The sequence below is a fragment of the Aulonocara stuartgranti genome, assembly GCF_965226115.1.
Source record: "Aulonocara stuartgranti genome assembly, chromosome: 14".
Taxonomy (NCBI): Eukaryota; Metazoa; Chordata; class Actinopteri; order Cichliformes; family Cichlidae; genus Aulonocara; species Aulonocara stuartgranti.
In genome coordinates, this window is record NC_138950.1 from 5,017,530 (window position 1) to 5,038,842 (window position 21,313).

At 44.1% G+C, this 21,313-nt stretch overlaps 1 protein-coding gene across 1 annotated transcript; it reads left to right on the top strand.

Moving 5' to 3' along the window:
* Positions 1-839: 839 nt before the first annotated feature.
* Positions 840-17,184, top strand: LOC309687768 (WD repeat-containing protein 20). Its single transcript, XM_082502942.1, has 5 exons — positions 840-1,803; positions 1,974-2,415; positions 6,144-6,326; positions 7,661-9,070; positions 12,281-17,184. The coding sequence occupies exons 1-5, from the start codon at positions 1,787-1,789 to the stop codon at positions 12,326-12,328; spliced, it is 2,100 nt and encodes a 699-aa protein (XP_082359068.1). The 5' UTR covers positions 840-1,786; the 3' UTR covers positions 12,329-17,184.
* Positions 17,185-21,313: the final 4,129 nt, after the last annotated feature.

The following is a 21,313-nucleotide window of genomic DNA, read 5'->3' on the forward strand; positions in this document are numbered from 1 at the left end:
ACAGCCGTAAATTATTTCAATTTGTTCCTCGCTGCCTTATGAAGAAGCTCAAGCCATTAGTGCCGGCACAGATTATATTTATTTTTCAGAAATCTATCAAACTGAGTCCAGTTAAGCGTGGATGGAGAACACAGTGATGGTGGTAATGAATGTATATTTATAGATTTACAGCAAACACACTGTCACTTCTATTAGCATCTTCATTTCAGGCCACTGGATTTGTGCATAACAAATCCTTCATTTTAATTAATTTATTCTGATCTGTAATTTTCTTTGTAATTTCAGCAGCTCAGTGTGAGCAGCGACAGCGTCAGGTTTCGGCACTTCTAATGAAGCCTCTCTGCTGGCACTAATCTTTTCCTAAAAAGACGCCGGAGTTATTCTCTGCTGAATTTAAAGGTGCTTCAGAAAAACTCTTGAGGTCCTTTATTCACTGAGGAGGGAGCGTCACACGTCACCGTCAAACATTTGGCTCATTCCAGGAAAACACTTAAGATACTTGATCACAGCCAAACATGGAATTTTGAATTTCATGGCATAAACTTGTTCAGTCTGCAGTGAAATATGAGTTACAAGATCATGTGCTAATTATATGTTATGATGTGAATTTCTTAGATATCTGGGCAGGCTTGTCCCACCCTGTGTCTGTGTGTAGTCAAAGCTAAACAACACAAAAGCATCGTTATTTTATACAAAAATTGCAGTTAAAGTTGAAGAGTGACAGGGTAGGAATGGGCTTAACAGGCATGGTTTTGAAAAAACAAAACCGTTATCTGAAGCCACCAAAGAGTTTCTAACAGTAAAAACATTAGAATAAAGGAATTATTCAGAGTAAATGCTGGAATTATACTATGCAATGAATGCCTTTCTTTCTTCATTACTAGCAACAAGCAATATTTTGTGGTGAAACCAATCATCTCCACCTCACACAGCCATGATTCTGCATAATGGGTACTTTTATTTATTTATTGCTCTCAGTATGCTTGTGCTGAAACCTTTGTACGGTTACTTCAGCAGGATTATGATTTTCATATGAAAGTGCTGATACATCTTTCACCCATTCTTACAAACGTCTGGCCACAAACGGTTGATGGGCCCAAGCCAACTTGATTTGACGGTCAGGCTCTTTTGGAATAACTAAAGGAAGCATACGGGACATACTTTATTTGCTAAACCATCTTGTGCTTGTTTCATTCACGTTGGAAATACTGAGCTGAGTTTGGTGGACACCTTCAGCAGCATATCGGAGAAACGGCAGGTGTAACACAGAAAAGTTTACTGTATTGTATGTGTGGTTTAAAGGGCAAGAATTTAAAATATGTAATTAAATTCAATGATTTTCCCTCTTTTGCTTGTGTCTTGGATGGGCACTCAGCCGTGCACTGGCCCCCTACCCAGAAGACCCAGTGGATAATCTGATGTTTCACCACTTTTAAATATAATTTTAAGTAGCAGTGCTACTTTTCATGTAACACACCTGTCAGCACATCATAAGTCTGAATTTATTTCTGATCAAATACTCAGATTTCCAGTGCGCCCCCTTATTCTCGCCCCCTCTGCCCACAAAAATCTTGGAAACGCCCGTGGTCCTGGCCGGTCCACTGGTTGTTAAGTGTTGGGGGTGGGGTGGTTGACTGAGGCTGACGGGGGCTGGATGTCCTCTCTTTGCCCCCCGACCACAGTGGGAGTGCGCAGTGCCAGGCCGGGCCAGCAGCAGCAGCTGACGCACCGTCACACGTACTTTACGCACGCTGGATGAAGGCAGGCAGAGACCCGGCGGAGGAGGATGCTAACACCGGCTCGGTGGGGCTGTCTCCGGGGGTTTATTTAGCAGGCAGTGGGGGTGCCGGTGTAAAATGCAGCGGGGCGGACGGGCTGTGCGGGTCGGCCTTGCTGAGCTCGGCTGCTGCGCCTCATGTTCGCCTCTCACGCATCTCTCCTAGGACTTGTGATTAGCGCGTTTTTGTTTCCAGGTCAGAATCTCCGTTTCCTGTGCGGCGTGTTTGTACTAAAATGGCCGGAGATGGCGGCGCTCTGAAGGATATCAATGAGATTAAGTCCCAGTTCCGGACCAGAGAGGGCTTCTACAAGCTGCTCACCCTCTCAGACTCGCTGCAGCGGGGCGGGCTGCCGCGGGGGCCGTCCGCCGGAGCCACGCTGGGGCCCGGGGCCGGACCGGGTCCGATACCCGGCGGAGGGGTCGGGCTGCTGCAGGGGCCCGGGGCTGCAGCCGCCGCCGCTGCCGCCTCTTCCTCCTCCAATGCCGCAGCCAACTCCTCCCCGGCTGGCTTCCTGCCGCCGGTCCGGGTCTCCATGGTGAAGCTGCAGCCCGAAGACCCGAGCGAGGAGTCGGAGCGGGTGTGCTTCAACATCGGCAGGGAGCTGTATTTCTACACGTACACCAACATCAAGAAGGTGAGGCTGGGGGCGAGTTTAGCCTGGCGTGCTAAGCTGCTAGTGTGATGCTGCTGCTTCGCATTTCGTCATCTTTTCAGGCTCTCCGAGCGGCGGCTGCTGCTGCACCACCACCACCACAGCTTTCTGCTTGTTATGCAATGCAAAATGGAGCTGCTGCTCATTTGGCTGAATAGGTGGTGAGTGGCGCATCGTGCAAACGGATGAACAGCGTCAGAAGGAGCTGAAGGAGCAGGAAACGGCGAGAAGAAAGGCTCTGACGGCTCTCCATTCACTGCAGCCTTGCTGGGAGCTGAAGCCTGGTCCTTGGCTGGGGCTGCCTGCCAGCGCTCACAGCTGAAGGCTTGTAATTTGGAGGCACACTGCGAGATCATTTACTTTCTGCAAAATGTTGCTTTTTAACAACAGAACAATCCAGATGAACCATCACAGGCTCTGCAGCCTCCCTGTCCCCTCATTTACAAGGCCATGTGTCAAAAATAGACTCCATCCAGAGTGGGCTGAATTTGACTATTTTAATCATATTATCTAAAGGGACCCTGCTGTGCTTCATATTTTTGTTACTAGAGCAGCTTTGCATGAATCATTGTTATTCATGTTATCCTAGGCCTTACTGCAGCCCCTCCTCTCTTCCTTTAAACCAGCTTTCTCATGATTGGCTGCCCCTCACAAACAGAAGGTTTGTGACTGCAGGTGGGCGGGGCTTCTGTGCATATAGGGAGCATGTTTAAAGTAGACCTTTTAGTTTTTCTTGTTTAGCATCATATTTTTATTCTTCAGCACTGCTAGGAGAGCTTTGCATGATTCCTATAATCCTTAGTTGTCTTATTCCTGGTATTGGTGCAGCTCCTCTGTTTGTCCTCTGTTGGAAACAAGACACCATCAAAGCCTGCTAGGAGTGACCCTTGACACTCTTGTCCAAACTGAGTGGTTTCTGCCATAGAACAGAATGACTGGGTTTGCATCAAGAGGTCAGTGAGGGTGTTCTGCCTGTGCAGCCACCTGGAAATCGTTCTAGTGGTGATCAGACACGTCTTTATAGATGTGTATGCTAAGGTGTCAAAGCTTGTCATCAAGGGGACAGGAGAGGTTGGTCAGATGTCGTCTTTATTGGGGAAAGTGTTAAAACGGCTTTCTTCTGATTGGCTGCCCCTCTCAAACAGAAGATTTAAACAGCAGGTGGGTGGAGCTGCTGTGTGCCTGATATGACCTTATAGAAACGAGACCTGCCACTCAGCAGCCGCCTCCCTCACAGCACCTGCTCGGGCAGGTATTTTGAAGGTTCGATATCAGTAGTTCGATATCATGTTTTGATCAAATAGGTTTTAAAAACAGGACAGTTTCAGCTTTTGGGATTTATTTTCTGCAACATTTAAGTTTTTAAGTAAAGAAATGCAAACATCTGGCATCAGTAATTAAAAGTATGAAGTAATATAATGCAGTGAGGCCCTCGGACACTCGCTATTGATTCCAAATAATTATTCTCGACTTTTCCCATTTTCTGCCGAATCAAAACAATTACAGAGCTGATTTTGTCCTCTGTCCTCTTTTGTGTTTGCCTTCCACACACGAGAGGCTGAGGGCACCGAGGTGGTGGTTCTGGTTCACATCAGGACGAGGTTATGTCTTTTGTTTGAGGATGTAATCTCATTAGATGCTCATGCAGCAGCTGTTCACCACTGAAACTTAATCATTTTGACCCTCAAGTGACTAAAATGTCCACGTGCGGTCATTTATAACCCTGTTATTCTTTTTTTAATGTGTATTTATGATGATCACAGCTACAGTTTCCTGTATCTAAGATGCATGCTTTTAGCTGTTATGTCTGTAAGTTTGGTTTTATGCAAACAAACATTGCCAACAAAATTACTTTTATTTCCATAAAACATATTGTTCTTAGTTTTAATAATGCATGTACTGCAGTATGCTCATATCATTTTAATATCAACATTTAAATAACACTAGCAGTGACTCCATAATACTTTGAGGTACAACAAATTCCAATGAAGTCGTCATAGTCGGGCGGATTTTAATCACTTGTTACTCCCGTTTTGTACTCGGACTGAACAAACATCTGGTTTGCACGTGTAGAATATTTCAAATATTTTGTACAGAAAGATCAAAATTTCTGCTGAAGGCAAAGTTGCTACTCTGAGCCTGTTATGTGTGGGTCACCGCAGAACGTCACAATGTAGCGATTCATGTTAGAAAACACACATTTGTACAAAGCTTTCTGTGATCTTTGACACACAAATGGACCAGTTCCTGAAAAAAGTTGTAGAAGTAGATGAATGGTAGGAAACATTTATACAAATAAAAATATCACAACACACATAAATGTATAAATGCCTCCTCAGGCTTAACTTTGACCACTGACAGGTGATTTTTCTCTTCATCATGACACTAAGGGTTTTAGTGACAAAAGACCACATTGTGATGGCTAAACAGCCGGGTCAGAGCATCTCCAAAGCCGCAGCCCTTGTGAGATGTTCCTGGTCCGCAGTGGGGAACCAGCGACAGAGTCACGGGCGGCCAAGGCTCACTGGAGCACAAGGGGAATGAAGGCTGGCCCGTGTGGACGACATATCCACAGACCACTCAGGGGCCCATGCTGACCCCCGTCCAGTGCCGAAAGCACAGAGAAGAGGCACGCAAGAACTAGACAGAAGCTCTGGAACAAGGTGGGACAATCTAATGGATCATGTTTTCTTTTACATCACGTGGACGGATGTGTTTTGCTTACCTGGGGAGCACCTGGCAGCAGGATGCACTGTGAGAAGAAGGCGAGCCAGCAGAGGCTTGTCGTGTGGATGTTACTTTGACACATACCTCCTACCTTAGCATTGTTATAGATCTGGGGTGGGGAGCTCAAAGTCTCAGGGCCGTTGTCCTGCAAGTTTTACATATCACCCTGGGTCAACACACCTAACTCGAATGATTAGTTCATTACCAGCCTCTGAAGAACTTCAAGACATGTTGAGGAGGTAATTTAGCCATTTAAATCAGCTGTGCGGATCAAGGACACATCTAAATCCTGTGTGGCACCGTGAATGCATAAGTTATATTTCAGAACCCATTGAAGGAAAAGAGTGTTTTTGGCATGACAGAAAAAAAGAAAAGTATCATCGCTGAGGGTTTTCCCTGGAGCTGGATCTGCTTCCAGCCTGCAGCACCTCGTGCTTCTTAATGAGAAACGCTAATAACCTGTTTAAAGAAACTACAGGACGCATGTAAACAGCTTCCCCTTCCCCAAAGCGACTCGAGTAGCTTAAGCCCGCTGATCTCCATTGGAGCAGCAGTTTAGTGCATGATGATGATGATCTCTCAAACACAACCTCCTCCAGAGCATTTTAGGTCTGCAGCGTAAGTTTTCACAGAAAGGGAGTCACCTCCATAACCCTGAAAACATTTAGTTACCTCTCTAAGCTGTAGATCTTTGCAGCCCTGCCCTGTTTAACGGGTTCTCTCTGTGGTTGGTGATTGTCGGTGAACACAGCGGCCCTGCACAGAAACTTTGCTCCTTCGCTGAGATGGCAAACCCTGATGTGAAAAACGTTCAAATCAAGCTCCACTGCAGCTGCCATGGAAACACTTCAACGTGTGATGATTGGATTGTCAAAAAAAAAAAGAAAGAAGGACAGAAACATAAGAATGGGCACAGAAGTGTGATGTTTGTTGTTTTGGTTCTCTGAATGTCGCTGAAACTTTCTCCTCGCTGTTGTCTGCAGGCTGTGGACCTCAGTAAGCCCATAGACAAGAGGATCTACAAGGGGACGCAGCCCACGTGTCACGACTTCAACCAGTACTCGGCCACAGCAGAGAGCGTAGCTCTCATCGTGGGTTTCTCAGCCGGGCAGGTCCAGTATCTCGACCCCATCAAGAAGGAAACCAGTAAACTCTTTAACGAGGAGGTAATAAATCTGTGTCTCGGCTTTAATCTGGGTTTGTTGCAGAGAGCCGACCTGGCAAACAGGCTTGTGGTGTGTGCAGATTATGTGGCAAATTAAAACAAAACAATATGTTCATCAGATCTCAGGGATATAATGAAGGGTGGAGGGCTGAGGCTGGTGTAGCTCTTAATTTTGCAGGACAAAATTATTTTTTTTGAATCAAGTTCAGTTTTTTTTAATTCACATGCAAAGAAACAAATCTGACCAGTCAGACCACTGCATTTGAGCCAAATCTCAGACATGCAGCTAAACGTTCTCTGGGTCAATTGGCTCTCTGAAGTGATTTCTCTGCATTCACAGATGTGGCCCCAACTCAGCTCACAACAGCTCAAACTGAGATCTTGAAATATGTAGGAAAAGCTGTCGTAATGTAGCTTCAGCTCCGGGATGAAACCACGAAACTGTCCCTGCTGCTGTGTTCTGATGAGAACTGGATGAGCCCAGCGTCTGTCTCTTCCTTTTCCTGTTTAGAAACATCAGAATCAGCTCATCATCGCTTGATCTCGACTTCATTTTTTTTCCTAACGTGCATATTTTTGAGGACACTTTCAGGGTGTATATACTTTACACGACAAATTTGCATCTGAAAAGTTCATAATTTCATGTCTGGTTTGTTTGTTTGTTTTTGCAATGTGCTTGGTATGTAAAGGCTTTTATGCTGAAAGAATGGCTGGGTGTATTTCCACCTTAGCCCATTTCCTGTATGTTTTCCTGCCTCTACTGTCAAAAAAATAAAAACTGGGGCGCACTGGCAACTGTGGCTACATGTAGCTTGCCGTCACCAGTGTGTGAATGTGTGTGTGAATGGGTGGATGACTGAATGTGGTGTAAAGCGCTTTGGGGTCCTTAGGGACTAAGTAAAGCGCTGTACAAATACGGACCATTTACCATTGAGTTATAAACCTTACAGCAGCGTTTTGATCAATAGATGCTTTAGATAGACAAGAAAACCATGTGTTCCAGTAATGCAACTGAGTTTTAAATGAGAGGCACAGCTGAATGTCATCGGTACACAGATGATAAAAAATGGCTTTAAAACTACGGAAGGCCAGGACTGCCATAATGAATTAATTAAATACACCATTAAATAATTAATTAAAATTGTAAATAATTAATTAAATAAATATTTGACACATTTAATTAGTTATTTATTTATTTCACATTTTAATTAATTATTATTATTATTAATTAATAAACTCAACAAAACCTAAAACTCATACTTTTCTAATGTCTTTCTCCACCCTTCCTTCCCTCTCACCTTCTCCGTCTGTCCCCACCTCCTTCCTCTTTCACAGAGGTTGATAGACAAATCCAAGGTAACGTGTCTAAAATGGCTTCCCAAGTCGGAGAACCTGTTCCTGGCCTCCCATGCCAGCGGTCACCTCTACCTCTACAACGTGGACCACCCGTGCGGCACCACGGCACCACAGTACTCTCTGTTGCGGCAGGGCGAAGGCTTCGCCGTTTATGCCTGCAAAACCAAGACGCCGCGCAACCCTCTGCTGCGGTGGGCCGTCGGGGAGGGAGGCCTCAACGAGTTTGCGTTCTCCCCAGATGGCGTGCACGTGGCGTGCGTGGGCCAGGACGGATGCCTGCGTGTCTTCCACTTTGATTCGATGGAGCTTCAGGGCGTGATGAAGAGCTACTTTGGTGGGCTGCTCTGTGTGTCGTGGAGCCCAGATGGGAAATATCTCGCCACGGGAGGGGAGGATGATCTGGTTACTGTGTGGTCATTTGCAGAAAGCCGAGTGGTAGCGAGGGGGCACGGCCACAAGTCTTGGGTCAACGTGGTGGCATTCGATCCCTTCACGACTTCCCTGGAAGATGAGGAGCCTATGGAGCTCAGTGGCAGCGAGGAGGACCTCCACCAGGGGGCACAAAATAACTCCATGCACTTTGGGCGGGTTCGAACGAGCAGCACGTTATCCCACCTTTCTCGGCACAGCTCGAAAGGCGGCGGCTCGCCATCGGTCACTTACCGATTTGGCTCGGTGGGGCAGGACACCCAGTTCTGTTTGTGGGACCTGACGGATGACGTGCTGTACCCGCGCCTGCCGCTGTCCCGCGCCTTTACTAACACTTTTGGGCCTTCGCTGTCCAACTCTGGCAGCGGGGGGATCAACAGCACCTCAGGTGGGGGAGGAAGTGGAGGTGTGGAGGGACATCATCACCCCCCGAACACTAACACCGGCACCTCCAACCCACCCACACTCCCTTTACCGCTTCCTCGCTCCCTTTCGCGCTCCAACTCTTTGCCCCACCCCGCTGTGGCGAACGCCTCCAAAGGCCAGGGCGCCTCAGAGGGCAGTGGGGGAGGAGGAGGAGGGGGAGGGAGCAGCGGTGGAGGAAACAGCACCCCCTTCAGCATCGGCCGCTTCGCCACTCTTTCCCTACAGGAGCGCAAGTCAGATAAGTCCGGCAGCAGCGGGGGCGTGGAGAAGGAGCACAAGCGGTACCACAGCCTGGGCAACATCAGCAAAAGCAACGACAAGATCAATGTGGCGCCGAGGAGCAACCGGCTGGACGCCGCCAAGGTGCTGGGCACTACGCTGTGCCCACGCATGCACGAAGTGCCGCTGCTGGAGCCGCTGGTCTGTAAGAAGATTGCACACGAGAGGCTGACGGTCCTGGTGTTCATGGATGACTGCATCATCACGGCCTGCCAAGAGGGCCTCATCTGTACCTGGGCACGGCCGGGGAAGGCGGTACGTCTCCTGTTAACATTTTTAAGTCATAGTTTTTCTCTCTAGTTGTTTAGTCTCGCAGTCGGTCTTAGATGTTAGAGAATAACTCGCTTCACATGTCTTCATAACTCCAGTCCAACATGGTTTTAATTTACAGTGCAGACTGTTCACAAAGATGGACTAAGCCATCATCACATCATCTTTTATTTTACAGGGTATCATCTAAGCCTTTAATCTGGTGTTTTAAAGCCAGATGGGACCATGTTTGGGTGAGACATCGAAGCTGCTGCAAAGAGTGAACAGCCCAGTTCATGCAGGCATTTCAGCCTCACTCTCGTCCTCATGAATTATGGCACATGCCACCAGGGACATGAAAAACTCAGAACAACCGAAGGCTCAATCAAGGACAGTGCACGCATTGATTTCCCAGTTGCAGATTTTCTACACCTGAAAGCAAACCCTACTTTATCATCTAATTTATTCTAAACAGGATTTAACCTCTTCAGAAGGTTGGAGCAAAGTGTCTTGAACCAATTTGTTAGTCTTAAAAGAGGACAGAGAAACACTGAGTGCTCGTGTATATTTCAAGAAAAGTTGTGATGTATTTCTGAGTAGCCCAAGTCTTGATGCACGCTCAATCTTTCAGGGAAGAAAATCCCAAAGGTTGATTCTGTTCGTCTGGACGTAGCGTTTTTGTGGGAGAAACGATTCGTCACTCATCCAGGTGACTTCTTCAGTCTCAGCTGACTGCAGGTTTCCCCAAATCTTATAAACAGTACATTTGCACAATAACTGAAGCTAGCACCACTGAATGACCAATGGGCTGGAAGGTCAGTTCCTTGATCATTAATATGCAAATTGTCATGATCATTGATCAACAACCACTGATCAATGGCCATGAGTACCATTCACAGAGAGTTGGGGAATGGCTGCAATCACAGCATTGTAAGATGGTGACAGATGTACCCTTAGGCCCCCTCCTTGATTCAGAGATGGTCTTTCCCTTTTCACGTAAATGGCCTCCTTGACTCCGCCCTCAAACCAGCGTTCCTCCCTGTCCAGGATGTTACATCCTCATCATTGAAAGAGTGTCCACTGGCCTGTAGGTGTAAATAGACTGCAGAGTCCTGACGAGGTGGCTCTTCTGTGTTGTGCCATCCGCTTCGCCAGAGGTTGTTTGGTTTCCCCGATGTATAAATCCTGGCAATCCTCTGTTTATGCCAGGGGACCTGATCCTTGGGGTGGACCAATTATTTATTTTTATTTTTTGTTCTGAAAAAATGAAGACGTCACCTGGATGAGCGCCACTCCCACTGAAACTGCTGCGTCCAGACGAACAGAATCAAGTTTTTGGGTAGCCCAAGTAGTGCTAAACACTTAAACAGTAGTATTTATGTGAAACACATTTGTCGTTTCGCCTTCAGCACCAACCATTTTCTTGCATATTTTTCAGAGTTCAGTGGTTTGTTGGAGGTTGTTGAGGTAGCTCATCATCATTGGAGGCTGACTCCCACCTCTCAGACATGCTTGTCTCATTATTATGTATAGAAGGAAACCTAGCATGGTGTTGCTATAGCAGTGGTGCCCAAAAATGTTCCAGAAGACACTAGCCCCGAGGAGCCTTATGAATTAGTGGAGGTTAGGCCGAACAGACACCTGGAGTCTAAATCTGTCTGTTCTCTGAACTTTAAGGAGCAGGTGTGTTATTAAAAAAGTTGAATGCTAAGAAGTGTGTACATTTGCTGCTGAGATCAAAGATTTGGCAAAGGCAAAAATTAAAAGTACAGTTTGAAAGCGCATCAGCTCTCATTGGAAAAAATTAACCATGCTGGATAGGTGCTCTGATATGGGCTGGGTATGTGGTAGAATAGAATAGCCCTTCATTGTCATTGTAAATACATCAGGAATAGTAAAGACATCAGGAATAAATGGCCAACAGAACAGATATATACTATAATATATTCAAAGCAAGAGAAAGGGAAGCAGTGCAAAAGGACTCTGTCTGAGTATTGAGTCCATGTGTGAGAGGCCTGAATGAAGAGGGTTACTCAGACCATGGCTCAGATTGGTGAGTTGGGTGGGCAGGTGTGGGGCGGGGGGTGTTTGTTAACAGTCCGAATGGCTCAGGGGAGGAAGCTGTTAGTGAGTCTGGAGGTGTGTACCTGATTGACCTGACCCCGCAGCAGGTCAAACAGGTGGTGGGGTTTTCTGAGATAGGAGGATCTGGAAGTGAAGCCGAAACCTAAGTCAGGGTCCTGCTGCCTGTCCTGTAGAGGTCTTTGCAGGTCTCCATGGATACGTCTCCCCAGACCGTCACTGACCCACCACCAAACTGGTCGTGCTGAGCGAACCTGCTCTCATCTGTATAAAGCACAACCTCCCATTTCTGGTATTCTATGGCAAATGCCAGTTTGGGCTACAAGGTGCTGGGCAGTGAGCACAGGGCCCACTAGAGGGCGTCGTGTCCTCAGGTCACCCTCATGAAGTCTGTTTCTGATTGCTTGGTCAGAGACATTTACAGCTCTGGCACTGCTCATGCTGTTCCTCCTTTCACTGAGGAGCAGATACTGGTCGTGCTGATGGCTTAAAGACCTTCGTCATATCATATCATATTTCATCATATCAACGTGTCTGAGCGTCCCTCGACGTCATTAAAATGTGACACGAATGCTAAAAAGCAGTTGAACAAGAATATACTTGCTGTTGGGTCTGTGGCTTCGTCAAATTCGTGGGAACACGGTGTTGTTTTTTTGTAGCCATTTTAAAAATGGCGGTTTTAATTTTCATGAACAACAGACTCTCGAGTGATGCTACTGACCAGCCAATTGGTGGCATGCAGTCTGACGATGTCGCAGTTTAGTACCTGCTTGGATCGCGTGGAAACCCGGCGAGCAGGTACCAGGTACTATGACCTAAACCCTGAAAACCGTGGTGAACCGTGCCGAGTTGATCCAAGTATTCTAATGGAAAAGGAGTTATAGAGTAGTTCATATAAGAAACTGGGACTGATGTGGAGGACCACATCAATAATCTAATAAAGAGATAAAATTAATATTGAACAGAATCGAGTTTAGCGTATTGATAAAACCCTTTAAACAGACACTGGGTCTGGTTTGCCCACTTATTTAATTATCAGTATAATTATGAACCAGGGTAAAGTTCGGTTTGAGTGCAGACAGGAGAGGACTTTCAGTGCGTCTAACTTTGTGTTTTTCTTCTTCTCCCATTCAGAACCTGACAGCACAGAACGGGAACTCTCCGAGCGGCACGGTGGTATAGCTGGAGGGGAAGCTTTGCACTCATCCCTCCATCCTTTCCCTCGTCGTCGTCGTCCTAATATGTCAGAATTTGGGGCCAACTACCAGAGACTATACCTGACCTACCACTGCAGTATTAACCCTCAGTATAACTCTCTGTACACGCCTTCACTCAGAGGTGGGAAACTCTTCCTGAAACACTCATTTAGGAAAACTTGGGAACAAATGACACATTGAATATAGCACTAAGCCACAGTAGACCATATCAGTATATGACAGAAGTATGTGGACACCCCTTTAGTTGTTTTGTTTGTTTGTTTTCTTTTACTGCTGCTTTTGTTTATTTTCTGAGGAATGTTTTAAAGCAGCGTGGAAACCAGCCAGACCTCGTTTAGGATCAACTGGAACTATGAAATCAGTGTTAGACGCCACTAATGTGTTGGAAAAGCTGTTGCAGCAGCAGAGTATGAGTCACATACGGGTGAAGTGTTCGGGTGTCCATGTATTTTTGACCATATGATGGACCTAAAAAGCCAGCCTTATTGTTGAAACATTCAAATTTCACAACCTGTTCTGCTGATCTGGACTATTCGAGCACGTCAGCTCTACCTGGTCCCATTTTCCACATGAATTTCTTCCACTGTAGCGAAGTGGAAGTTTTTTAAAATGGGCCATTTTAAAAAACATTTATCAATTGGTTTAAATTTGCCATCACTGATAAAGTATAAACTGGATGTGTCTCTTTGGGCAGCTTTATTTTTAGATTTCTCTGTGGAAGTCTCCTTCAGAGAGTCTAAAGGGTGACCGTTCAGGGAGCGAGCACAGATGATGTTTCTGTGGGTGAAATGCTCCTCCTTCAGAGTCCTCGGGATGTTACGGGGGCCTCTAAACCTGGTTCACACATTTCATGCTGCTCAGCTTCCTGGAAAAAAATGAAGATCATCATCCGTGGTCGTACTCCTCACTTGATGTGCTCCCATCTAGCCTGGACTCTGCAGACTCTTCCACTGAAAACTGCTCGTTTGTAGCCGGATTGATAGCTCTCATCAGATGTGTACGTTTGTAATCATTATTAGAAAACTTCCACTGAGTGATCTAAAACACGCAGCAAGCCTGGAGGCGGTACAGAGGTGCACAAGGAGACAGTCTTGAAGTGCAGATTAGCCAAAATTAAGTCCAGAAAGTTGGGAAGTTTTATTATTTAATGAGCTTTTTGTCCATGATGGAAGTGAGAAAAGTGTTTCTCAGGAAGAGTTCCCCCCCCCTAAGTGGGACTGCGGTTTATTCCCACTGTTTCCGCCCTCCCTCCTCCGTGTCTCTCTGCAGAAAGACTGCTTTAACCGCGTTCTTCATCCTTCGGTCTGTAACCCCGAAGCAACAAAGGAGCTAACGGCAGGCCCTCCTCCATCGGACCCCTCCCTTTTTCCCCTTCATGCTAAAGACACTGCAAAAGCCACGGCCATTGTATGTATGTTATTTATTTTATCACAAGACTGTGTAGTAATTTATACTGTAAATAATGAAAATACTCTATAAATACACAGCGGACAAACGTGTAGGGACTCGGCAGCGATGATGAGGTGAAGACGAAGCAGGAAAGATTATTAATATATGAAGATCCTTCTATTGTACATACAAACGAGACGGTTATAAATCGAATGTCTGCTGTTTTAGGGAACATGAAGATGTCGATGTGTTTTTATTTTGTGTTATAGAGTTTCTCCCTGAAAGCAGTCTGGGTTTAATCTGATGTTTTTGGTGTCGGGGTGACCGACCCGACTCGAGCACAGAGAGCAATCATTTCAGCTGACTGTCCAAGCTAATCAGTCGAATCGTCACTAATCCTCATGCATCCTAATGAGTAACGTTGGCACCAACAAACGCACACTGTTGCACATTCCAAGCACACACGCACACACAGTCCCCCTCTTGGTGTAGCATCATGTATTCTGTGTTATGGACTCTCCTGTCGCACCTGAATTGCCTCTTGCAAGAATTTGCACATAAAATAAATCCACAGTTCATTGTTAGCTGCCACATTCAGGGGTGTACTTTCTGTTTATCGATCTGACTGAAGCGGCAAAACGGCTCCCATAACGCCCCTGACACTCACTGCACACGTTTAGTTGGAAGGAATTTAATAATTGCACATCTCCGTGATGAAGTTTGTTCCCTTTGCGTGACTGAATTTACTCTCGACTTGACTTTTCCGCCTTCCTATTCCTGACGATAGAAAAGAAAGCAAAAATCTGTCTGATTTTTCACTGTCGGCCATAAACCTGCCAAAAGCTGCGCCTGAAAGTTTAAACCACGTCTAAGACGGAAAGTTTCCCTCACATTTAGCATTCACTGAGTCCCGGGATCCAAAAGGACATCTGCATCTGGATTAAGGAGCTATACTTTCACAAAACCATCTAGACAATGTTTTTCTTTTGGTTCAGCTTGATTTGTATCTGTGAAAATGGAAAGCCAACGGGCAAATTTACCCCTCCGGGAATTTCAAAAATTCCTAGATCCCAGAAAATTCCAAATTGCTTGGGGATCAATTGAGCCAATCTTAAAACTTCCAATTATTAACATTTTTGCGAGTTTGAGTTTTTACTAAGTTTAACTGTCAGGCATGTTATTAGTATTAAAATAATTCCTGGTTGAATCCTTGCACTTCCCTGTATGATACTCACATAACTTTCAAAAGTAGATTTTTATTGATATTTCCGATAAAGTACAGAGATGTGATTGTACGTCACTTTAGTTCTTCAGTTTTGCTGATCCAGATGGTGTGTAGTGAGGATACGTTTGAGCCCAGATTGTAATCCAGACATTTCTGGTAGTAACAATTTATAATCAGCTGATTTAGAGGCTACAGGACTGCACCTTAACCATCCTCCCCTCATAATCGGACTGTATTTCTGTTCACTCTGATGCTGTGTGCATGACTACTTAAAAATTTGCTAATTTTAGTATCTCGGAGTATTTAAAGCGACACAGTAGTAGTAGTTTCTGATTGGCTACGTCATAAAGACGCAATTTGAAGAGTGAATCCCTGGGTGGGTGGGGCTTCTCTGTCTGAGATGACCATATAAGGAATAGCCTCACTTGGTGACCTCATACAGAGCCAAGGGTAGAAAAAAAATAAACTGTTACTGAGTTTTTAGTTTACAGGGATTCCTACACATACACTGACCTCATAAATTGAACCTTTGTCCAGGTTTAATAAAAGCACCCAGCATTCTAACATTAGGTATATCACAGAAAAGAAGGAAAAGGAGAATAGCATTAATAGTTAACACTGAAACTTTGACTGATGCTTCTGTGTTGTAAACATGATACGTTTTTGCGATATCAGGGCCAGATGTTGCCAAGAATCAAATTAAACTGAAACGGCGTATTCATTAACAGGTTATTGGCCTGATTTATTCAAAACCAGGTGTCAGTATTCAGCGCCTTCCTGTGTTTGATCTTAAACTTGTTCTTACCTGTCTGCCTATAAATAGCTGAGCAAACGTCCCGCGCTGCAGGAGCCAAGGTTGCGCCCTTGGAGCCCCAGACAAACCGTCGGTTTCTTGGCTTTGCGTCTGAGTCGCCGTTGTCGCAGCATGTGAATTCATTCTTGTCGTCATAGCAACAGCACGCCCGAGGAGGGTATCTTCGAATGAGCATCGTGAGCTTGTGGAGTCGGTCTCGGCTTTAGGGCCAAATTAATGTCGCATCGCGACGTGCGAGGGGAAAATCTGGACCTTCACCTGAAACACTGATGAGAGCACAGATTATTTAAGAGGTTTAACTTCTCCAAAAACATCTTCAAACTAAGTATTTCACAGCCAGGTGTTTGTTTAGAGGTGAACTAAGCCTGCTTCACAATGCAGCATCAAAAACCTACCAAACTCCCTGGATACTCGAATATAGTCGGAGATTTGCCTTTGTCTCTATGGTTTGTAAAGGTTTTGGTTCTTTAAACTTGATGATTTTAGAGATCACAGTCTCTCTGTGTGTTTGTCCTCTCTGTTGCGCAGAATTAGTGTCAAATTTTATTGGAGAAGTACAATAAAGTCACAAGTTAAAACTCGTTTTAATGCAGCTTCAAGATTTCCTGTAACAACGCAGTGCCTCTGACGTCTCCTCGCAGTGTTTCCATCCATGACAAAGAGGCAAAAATGAATCCTGCACTGCAAGAGCTTATTTAGAAATCAGCACATTCTTGACTTGAACACTCACTGGGATAAAAGATAAAACATTCAGCAATAAGAGAGTCTTCAGTTCGTTTGAGAGCTGTCTTTTTAAAAAGCAGGATTTGGTTGCGTTTTTGTGCCGCATTAAGTGGAAGAAACGGTTTAAGCAGTGAGTGCTGACAGAGGTGACATTGGAGAGCAGCGTGAAAAATTTGAAATTTTTTGTTTTAGATTTGCAGCAACTGGTGTTTGTTTGAGGCGCTGAAATCAGAAAATTGAGTGTTGTTCACTGACCTCTGTTCATTTCTGTGTTCAGACTGTCTGCAGGCAGCAAAAGGAAAACAAACAGCCCTGAGTAAACAACATGTAACCCCCCACACACACTCGCACACACTCACACGCTAAAATCCAGACTTGCAGACGTTCAGCACTGAGGGAACAAACGGCGTTCCACAAATCTTTTCATCAGGATGAAGAAAAGCAAGTCAAACCACTTTAATATGTCCGTGTTTTTCTCCTGTGTGCTTGTTAATGTTGAAATATGCATTCTTCATTAATCACCATACACATACATACACACACACACACACACACACACACACACACACACACACACACACACTCTATGCCTGCTCTGATGGAAGTTAAAGCAGCTGAATGACGTCACTGTTTGTAAATGGAGATCTGTTATTAAAACGTGAAACCTGAACCTTCTGTTATCTGTTCTTCTCACTATAACGAGTCATATTAACATACTGAAAACAAGCCTGTGCTTTTTCATGTGGATTCATGAAGAGAGGGTTTAAATGTTTCTGTGCTTGAACTAAATATAGGCTCGAAGCATGAAGTGTAGCTGAGCTTTTGTAGCTCCAAGGACAGCTGGAGGGACCAAGATGGTAATTTTGCATCTTTAAGGCCTTTAAAGTCTTTTTTTCTTTCCTTTTTTTTTAGCGTTTGGAAGATTTTTAAAAAAAAAAAGAAAGCTCCCAGATTAAAATCTTCTGCCCCCCATGTCCTAGAATAACAGGATTTAACAGCCTGCTTTTTGCACACAGACACTGGGAGTCTATGGAAACATCTGCAGAACACAACAGCTTACATATGAGGACAATATTGTGTTCGTGACGTTTAAAAGAACTCCTTATATCCTTGGATATAAGGAGTTCTTTTAAACGTCACGAACACTTTGTTTAACATTCCCAGAATCACCGCAGATCGAAGATACCCTGAACTATCCGTCTGGGGAAGTCTAGCCATCTTGTCTTTCTAACAAGGACATTGATATTCCCGGAGCTCCTCACACTCCTACGCATTAGCAGTAGAGAACTAAACCAGAGGTAAAGGACTCATTCATCGATGTTCACAGGAGTAAACTGGATCAATGTTAAATGTCTGAGCCTAATTGTATGCGTCATACTGCTATCAAGGGGTCAAAGGGTAATCCTTCGGTCTGCAAACCACTGAGTGGTTGCATTAGTCATCAGACCACTGCAGTGACATGTCACATACATGTCACTGCAATTGTCTTTTGTTCTTGTTTTATGTGTAAAAAGAAGCGCTGCTGAAGTTTCTATGTTATAAATTAGACATAGAGTCAAGGCTGACATGCTGTAGTAAAACAACTATTTCTTAGATGGAACGACAGATAAAATAGAAAAATATTGAAATCTAATGACTCCAGAGAGACAAACACCTGATTTTTGCAGTTGTATCGACTTTGAAAGATTGTTTCAATTATCTGCAACGCTAAAAGGTAAATCCACAAAAATAGGGCAAACACAGCAGAGTTCCCATGTTGTTCGCAGTAGCTTGTCATTAGGGCTGGGTATCGTCACTGATTTCTAGAATCGATTCAATTCCGATTCACAAGGTCCCGAATCGATTCGATCCACGATTCGATTTAATTCGATTTAATTCGATTCGATTCGATTTAAATCTGGGAAATTTTGACAGTCAGAAATATTATAATTCAGATCAGTACATTTACATATTTTTGTATCAATAAAAAGGAAGCTGACACTCGCAAGACTTTATCAAAGGTGTGAGCGTCACAGCAGATGCTTTTGTGTCAAAGCAGCTGAAGATAAAACACAGAAAAACATGAAGGTGATTTTCCTGGCCTGGGATTTTATAAAAATATTCTGCAGTACATCAAAAACGAAAGAAAACCATTAATCAACATATGAACATTACCTCTGAAGTTACAGCGGTTTTATTAGAGACAGGGTTAAGCGTTTTGCATTTTGAATAATTTTAAAAAGTTTAAATTTATTCAGTATTGAACAGCAGAAATGAGGTTTTCTTTTCGGAAGAATGTAAAAGGGAAAAAAACAGCGGCTGACAGCGCTGTAAACAACAGTAGACTTGTCAGTGCGCCCCAGGGTGGCTGTGGCTACAATGTAGCTTACCATCACCAGTGTGTGAATGTGTGCGTGAATGGGTGGATGACTGGATATGTAAAGCGCTTTGGGGTCCTTAGGGACTAGAAAAGCGCTATATAAATACAGGCCATTTACCATTTGTGTAACAAGCAAGCGAATAATGAAGAAAGGGAAACTGTTCTTGAAGTACAGAGAGAGAGAGAGAGAGAGAGCTGTGCATCGCGGTGGAAGCAAAACAGTAAAAGTCAGAGTGAATTCATGACGATGTTTATGTGAAGCGTTTGGATCTTCTTCTGCTGCTGGTTCGGTCAATATTGTTTGGAGAGAGATCAAACTAACAGCTTTAGAATCGGCTCATAAAGGGCGTGAACACAAAGCGCGGACCCGCCGACAGATCAGAATCAGCGAGCTGTCGGCTTTCAGCCCCGACCGTGAGAAAGGCGACATCTCACTGATTCTGATCCGCGGGTCGCGCTGTGTGTTTAAGTCTGTGCAGAATCCATGTACCTGCTCTCATTTACTGTCTTAACTGTTTGGTGGTTCTTGAAATTTTGTGAGATGTCACCAGAGATTCTGGCATTTCGGGCAAAATAAATTTATATTAAAAAAATCGATTCAGGATTTTAATGAATCGATTTTACGTTATCCAAGCCAGAATCGATTTTAATCGATGAATCGATTATAAAAACCCACCCCTACTTGTCATGCGTTCCAGCAGAAGTTAAACGCAACTGTGCTCAGATTTCACTTAAACACTAAATCGTTCACTCTTGTTGCTCAAGCCAGTGAGGAGGAAGCTGAAAGTTGATGCCAGCAACGGAAGGAAAAAATCTGAGACGCACAGGAGGAAGATGAGGACGAGTTAGATTAGGAGTCCTTTCAGATGAAATGTGAGCAACTGTGCTAGACTTTGCTTTCAGTGGCAGTGCTAGTCTCTTAGATTTATTCTCATTTCACTTTGTTCTGAGTTAACATAATGTTTAAAGAAATAACAGGAACTCTCATGGAAAGGAACAAAGGTGTTTTTCTAATGTCTTCAGCCCAGTAACATAAAAGCTTTTTGTTATTTATCCAAACCTCTTGTGAGTGCCTGAAATTTGCCTGAGTGAAAATTTTCCCCAGTTTTTGTTCATAATTTTTCCATTTTTCTTTTTTTCAACATACTATTTATACTTGATTCTTATAATGTTGGATGAGAAAAATGTGAAACAGGCCACTTTTAAGTAAGGTATGAAGTCTTATGACATATACAAAATAAATAAAACTCAAATCTTTACCAGATGCTTTATTCTGTTTTTTTTTTTTCTTATGTAAGTGAGGGCATAAGTTCATCACACTGTAATAACGGAAGCTGAGGTCCTACTTCTGATTTTATCTCATACTTTTGTAATTTCTGTGGAACTGCCACAGAAAAATTCAAGTTGCATTTTCTGAGCACTGTTTTTGTTTTTCTGTTGAAGTGTGGGTGATATGGTTGCTGGGTGACACTGTGCAGATCTGAGCAAAGGTAAAACTTTGGTTTTTGTGAGTTTTACCAGAAGAGTCAGATGTTTGGTTCATGTAGTTTGTAGATTGAGTTTTGGGACATAAAGTTTGGAGATAGTTTAAAAAACTGTAAAATGTGTTTAGCCAGCAAACCCAACCTGTGAGAGGATCCAGGGAGAACACAAGCATGGGGCAAACCCCACACTGACTAGAGAAATCAAATCAGGAACCTTTGTGCTGTGAGGCAACAGCGCTAACCACTACACCATCGTGCTTGATATGAATATGAGACACACACATAAACAGACGTGTCTTCTAATCTGCTCCTGTAATGAGGAATGGCTATTTATAGTTACCCTGAAACGAAGACGTGACTGTAAGAATGAGGCAGCACTTTTTTGATACCGAGCCTATCAGTTACAAATCCAAATGTCTGAGGCTTAGCGCCTGCCCTGCAGAGCCATCAGCACAAGATGTGCATGGCAACTGGAGTACTTTATTTTGTAGAGGACTGTTACAGATTTGTATGCGCTAATGAGTAGCCATTTTTATCAAGCGTGTTTTCGTCTCTGACGATCAGTGGAGTGGCGACGCAAACGAACACCATCAGCTGTAATTCCGCTGTGAGCCTGCAGAGGAAGAAAATACCCCGTTAAACACTCGGGCTGATGGTGGTAGAATGGATCGGCCGGAGGGACGCCTTGTTCTACTGTGATTGGCTGTTCCGTCGTATAACTGATGACGTTCCACTGAAGGCCGCAACAGTTTTTTGTTTTTTTTGTTTTTAATTTTTTTTTCTTTTATTAGTAATATAAACATACAAACAAAATGCACCATATATTACAGATTCAGAGAATAAACATTTCTTACATATTAGCAACTTTCATATATAGTGAAAATAAAATATAAAGATGGGGTCACATAAATTAACAGATTATTAACTCACTAAATCAAAATCTTCTACAAAGGAAA